Source organism: Rutidosis leptorrhynchoides, chromosome 1 (assembly GCF_046630445.1).
Source record: "Rutidosis leptorrhynchoides isolate AG116_Rl617_1_P2 chromosome 1, CSIRO_AGI_Rlap_v1, whole genome shotgun sequence".
NCBI lineage: Eukaryota > Viridiplantae > Streptophyta > Magnoliopsida > Asterales > Asteraceae > Rutidosis > Rutidosis leptorrhynchoides.
The window spans coordinates 257,179,573-257,186,056 of NC_092333.1; the positions used below are offsets into that span (position 1 = coordinate 257,179,573).

At 30.7% G+C, this 6,484-nt stretch overlaps 1 protein-coding gene across 1 annotated transcript; it reads right to left on the reverse strand.

Annotated features, from left to right (window-relative positions):
* Nucleotides 1-4,559: 4,559 nt before the first annotated feature.
* LOC139897209 (uncharacterized) lies at nt 4,560-6,004 on the reverse strand. The gene is made up of 2 exons (XM_071879878.1): nt 5,073-6,004; nt 4,560-4,989 (listed from the first exon to the last, which is right to left on the reverse strand). The coding sequence occupies exons 1-2, from the start codon at nt 6,002-6,004 to the stop codon at nt 4,560-4,562; spliced, it is 1,362 nt and encodes a 453-aa protein (XP_071735979.1).
* Nucleotides 6,005-6,484: the final 480 nt, after the last annotated feature.

Here is a 6,484-nt window from a genome sequence, read left to right on the forward strand (position 1 = left end):
TAGTAAAAATACATATGACTATATTGAACAACTGAACAATGCAGAGTTGGCCTCGGATTCACGAACCTATATCATTTATATATATTAACACACATAAATGTAATCGAACAAATTTATATATCGATTTTAGCGATATAATTATTTTATGCTTCGTTAGTTCCTTTATTAATATTAATAAAAATAATTTGTTATTAAGGTAGTTTAATAATTTATTTATAAAAATAAGAACTTTACATTAGTGTCTTTATGATAAAAATATATAGTTTAATTAATAATATTTTATTGTTAGAATATAGTAATATGTAATATTGATATAATTGTAAAAAAAATATCTATGTGTAATAATACTAATAAGAATGATAATAATAATGATAGTAATACTAATATTAATATTAATTTTTAAAATGATAATTTTAATAAAGATAATAACGATAACCTTTATAATAATGATGATAATATTAATTTTATGAATGGTACTAATAATTATATTTTTGATATTTGTAATATCCTAATAATTATAATAATAATTAATGATAACAATAATAATAATAATAATAATAATAATAATAATAATAATAATAATAATAAGTATACTACCTTAAAGAATAGTTTCCTAAAAAGATGTCGCAGGCCAGGCTCGAACCCATGACCTCTCGCGCACACACAACACTCCCTAACCATCGGACCATTTCTGTTTTCTCTGAATTAAACCACAACTTTATTTATTTAACCTGTATTTTTCTTTTTCAAGCCCAATCACAAACACTTGGCCCAACTGTAACTAGATTAACATATATTAGCCCAATCCATGATCAAATCTTCACAATCCCTCGATAAATGATTCGGCAAGTAAAACTCTCGAGCCATTAGTTCACCCACGATTATGGCCAGTCACAAAATACGCTGCTTTTACCTTTGATTTAGGTTACAGGATCATCATCATGTATCATTGCGTCATCACATCATACGATCCTCCATATCTCCGGTTCATTAATATATTATCGAATTATTATTAATCCTTTGATCATTATCATTATTCTAAATTTTGTTATCCATCATTATCACGAATTACCATCTAGTGGGTTTCGTTCATCATCCACATCATAAACATAACCATAATCGAATTATCATCATCATTTGGCATTACTTATATCGTTCCCTAGCTATATCATCTATATCATCGTTATCAAGTGCCATCCATGGCCCAAGTAACAAATAACGGACCAACTTCCTGTTTGTTTACACGACTCAAAGGAATATCAAAAAAAAAGAATTTGAAACAGCTCATGAATTCATATCATGTGGGGTTTGTTTGTAGGTTGTCGGCCACAAAGGGGGAAAACTAACATGCACCCAACACTAGTATATGTTTATTAGCAAATGGGTTTGGAAAATAAAAGCAAAAAAATTGGCGGTTAGTTGGGGTTTATTTGGCAATCGAATAAGACATGAGCTGCAGTAACAAGTCGACATGTAACAAAGCTAGCCCGAAGGGTTCTTGGTAATAGGAGTGGAAATAAAGGGTTTCGTTTATGGGGTTATAATAATAAAAACTTTTGAATACACATGCTAGTGTTTGTTTGGGTGATTTTAGAATAATACGAAAACAGAAAAAGAATAATACGTGTGATATTGGTGGTCTTCCCTGAGGTTTGAGATAGAAAAAGAATGATACTCTTGACCCAACATACAATCCTCGGTCCAACGTACCAATTCAAGCTCGTGGCCCAAACGACATCATTACTCTCGGTCCAAAAGGTTGGTTAAAGAATTTTACAGTTATAAATCTGCAGTAGTACTTGAGTTTAATTATTGTGTCAATTGGGGTAGTGGGCCATGAATCATGTGATCACAAGAAGTGTATGCGCTGAATAATCATTTACATCACCACCTTTACAGCTCATGAAAATAATGTATTCCTTATTTATATCACCGAAATTCCTTGTTTGTTAACTACTCCATTGCCATTTATATTTATATTTATTATAATAGAAGCAAAGAAATATCAGTTACAGGAGATTGCTTCCTGATCGAGACGGAAAGAACAAAAGGGTCGTGTTTTTCGGTTGTATTGGTGACTGCTTAAAAGTAACAGCGAGAAGAGAAGAAAATAATGGGTGTTGGGTTTGTTGTGATCAAAACAGGAACAAAAGAAGGAAAAAAAGTAGTAGTAGTGAGGTGATTATGTGTTAATGGGTGTTTGAGTCCTGGTGTTTGATCAAAAGAACGAAACAGAAATTTTGAAGGTGGTTTGTAAAGGTGGTAATTCTTGGTGGTGATGAAGATCAAACAAAACAGAATTTGAGTAGTTTGAGCCGTTTGAATGTGGTGTCGAGTTTTGTTTTGGGATGTTTGTGATTGAGGTTTTATAATGGAAGGTCGACTGTTATCAATTAACACTGAATGTGATCGCTTATAATATGAATTGAGGTTGACAGAATGATTCCCTCAAGAAGATAAAACAAAGAGCAAAAGAAAAATAAACAGATAAAGATATCGATCGTTAACAGCTTATTGGATTATTCCCTTGGTTGTATTGTGATTGGTACTAATTTTGGAAATCAAAAATAGTATGATAGCAATGTGAAACAAATTTGAGACATAAACAAATTCATTTACAAGCAGATAGTGATGGACAATGAATTGTAACAAACTATAAGCGTAATTTATTTGTCATTGTAATTCTGTTTTAAATCCTTAATTATTATAAATTTACTGATTATGTTATTAAATCAAACATACTGATTTGTATATTGAATCAGTATATAATACATACATGTGTATATATATACATATTAGTATATAACTGTAATTATATAGCTATATATATATATATATATATATATATATATATATATATATATATATATATATATATATATATATATATATATATATATTTTGTATAATATAACTAATCTTATTAATTTATAAATATAACTATAATATTAATACTCTTAATGTTATAATTAATAATAATAACCATTTAGAATAAAAATAATAATATTATTGAAAATAATAATATCTATAAGATTTATAATAATATTATTATTAAAGATAATAATATTAAATACTAAATAATATTAATATTATTAATGATAGTAATAATGAATTGTATCATTTTAATAATAATAATAATAATAATACAATAATACTTAATAATGATATTACTAGTAATAACTTTAATAACAATAATATATATTTCTAATTTATATTTCAAATTATTATTATATATTCATATATTCAAATATATATGTATTTAATTACAAATATTGGTTCGTGAATCGTAGGGCACAGTCAAAGGGTAATTGATTACATGAATATAATTCAAAGTTTTCGAGACTCAACATTATAGACTTTCCTTATCGTGTCGCAAACATATAAAGATTAAGTTTAAATTTGGTCGAAAATTCTCGGGTCATCACATATATATATATAACATATAATTTAAGATATAATATATGTTTTTAAATGGAATTTAGTATAAATTCTACATAACTACAAAAATATATTTAAATTACAAAACTTAATTACATTAATATTTCTATATATAAAAATGAAAATATATAAATAAATAATGAAACTTATAAATTATTAAATATAACAAATATATCATTAATAATAATATATAGAATTATTCGATTACAAGAATATGTTTTAATATATAAATGAATGATATAGGTTCGTGAATCCGAGGCCAACCCTACAATTGTTCAATGTCGTCATATGTATTTTTACTACAAAATACAGTACCGTGAGTTTCATTTGCTCCCTTTTTAAATGCTTTTGCAATATATATTTTTGGGACTGAGAATACATGCACTGCTTTTATAAATGTTTGACGAGATAGACACAAGTACTTAAAACTACATTCTATGGCTGGATTATTAAACCGAATATGCCCCTTTTTAGTCTGGTAATCTAAGAATTAGGGAACAGACACCCTAATTGACACGAATCCTAAAGATAGATCTATTGGGCCCAACAAGCCCCATCCAAAGTACCGGATGCTTTAGTACTTCGAATTTATCATGTCCGAAGTGAGTCCCAGAATGATGGGGATATTCTATATGCATCTTGTTAAGGTCGATTACCAGGTGTTCACCATATGAATGATTTTTATCTCTATGCAGTTTGCGAAATGCCTGATACGAGATGTATATTTATGGAAAAATTGAAATCTTGTGGTCTATTAAAATTATGGAAATGATTGATTATGATAAACTAATGAACTCACCAACCTTTTGGTTGACACTATAAAGCATGTTTATTCTCAGGTATGAAAGAAATCTTCCGTTGTGCATTTGCTCATTTTAGAGATACTACCTAGACTCATTCATGACATATTTCAAAAGATGTTGCATTCGAGTTGTTGAGTTCATCAAGATTATTATTAAGTCAATTATAATTGGATATATTATGAAATGGTATGCATGTTATCAACTTTCGATGTAATGAAAGTTTGTCTTTCAAAAACGAATGCAATGTTTGTAAAATTTATCATATAGAGGTCAAGTACCTCGCGATGTAACCAAATGTAATGTATTCGTCCAGATGGATTAGGACGGGTCACGACATGAACCATTAACAAGAACCGAAACTGTGGCGATATTTAAACAATAAAGAATCCACTTAATCCACCTTTTCCCAAAACCGATAATCGACATAATCTCTTCCAAGTATTCCCAATTTAGACAATCAAATGTCTTTTCAAAGTCAACTTTAAAAACAAGACTCTTCCTACGATTATTCTTTAAAAATGAAATAGTTTCGTTCGCAATTAAGGCACCATCCATAATGTTCCTTCCCTTGATAAACCCACTTTGCTCAAAATTAACTAGGTTAGGAATAACTTTTTTGAGAAGATTTGAGAGCAACTTCGCAAGGATCTTGTAAAAACTTCCAATTAAACTAATTAGGCGATATTCTTTAAGATAAATCAGATCCGAAACTTTAGGAATTAATGTGATAAATGAAGCATTACATCCCCTAGATATTTCCAAGATTCCCAAAAACTTTGAATTGCAATCACAAGGTCGTCTTTTATAATACTCCAGAATTTTTTGAAGAACCCAATATTAAACCCGTCCGGTCCCGGCACTTTCGAACTCCCACAATCATTAATAGCACCCCAAATCTCTTCTTCACAAAACTTGGCCTCTAAACTCTCAGCTTCCTGTTTACTAATTCGATTAAGGGATGTATGATGATTCGTATCAGAAGCAGAATTAGAAACAGACCCGTTAGCAGGGGGTGCAGGCCTAGGAGGCCCAAAAGGCCCATTATCTGAGTAGACTGGCAAGTGATAACCACCCAGGTCAGCAGGCCCAGTGGATACAGGCCCAGAAGGATCAGGCCTACCTAAACAGTTGATAAAATTAGGCCTGTTAAAGTTCTTTTCTTTAAAAACATCTCTAAAATACTCCATTATAAATGGTTTCACAACATCCGAATTTTCGCACCATGACCCGTTGATATTTAAACCTCTAATATTACATTTGGAATACTTTCTCCGGATGGATGAATGGAAATATTTCGTGTTTTCATCACCCTCTAAAATCCACTTGACCCGAGCTTTTTGACGCAACATGTTTGACTTAACCTTTTCTTTATCTAACCACTTCTTCCTAGTATCCAACCAACACTTCCTTTGATTACTATCTAACCCACCTTGTTCGGCTAATAACTCCCACTTATTCACTTCAAGTTCGAATTGTTTGATTTCATTGTCGATATTGGAGAATTCACCTTTACACCAAGATTTTAGATCATTCTTCACATTCTTTAATTTATCTCTAAACGAACAATCATTTTTCCAACTAGACACACTTTTTCCCCAAGCATCTATGATAATCTTATCTACCCCTTCTTTATTCCACCACTCATCCAAAACCTTGAATGGTTTTGGACCATAGTCAATAATTTTGTCTCTAAGGACAAGAGTACAATGATCCGACGCCCTTCTATCCAAAGCAATAAACGAAAGATCTTCCCACAAAATCATGAACCCCTCATTCGCAAGAAACCGGTCAAGTTTACTAAATTTTATCCCATTGTCACAAATACGAGTGAATCACTTCCCATTGATCGAGATGTCAATCAACGAATTCCGATTCATAAATTCATTGAAAAGACGAACCCGAGAGGGATTAAATACACTATTCAAATGTTCCGAACTAAAGCTCAACTCGTTGAAATCTCCACATAACAAACAAGGTAAGATATTGTCTCTAAGAAGGTTATCTAACGAATCCCAAAACTCCTTTTTATCTCTATCATTATGAGGCCCATAAATGTTAACAATCATGGACTCTAAACCCGATCCCACCCATTCCCCTTTTACCGTAATAAAAAAATAATTAGCCATCGCATTATTTGAAGCGACCCATCCTAATCCATCTGGACGAAGTCATCAACATTTGATCCCAGAGCGATGCTTGACTCCAAGTAATGTCCTTAAATGAGCAAATGTACAGTGGAAGAT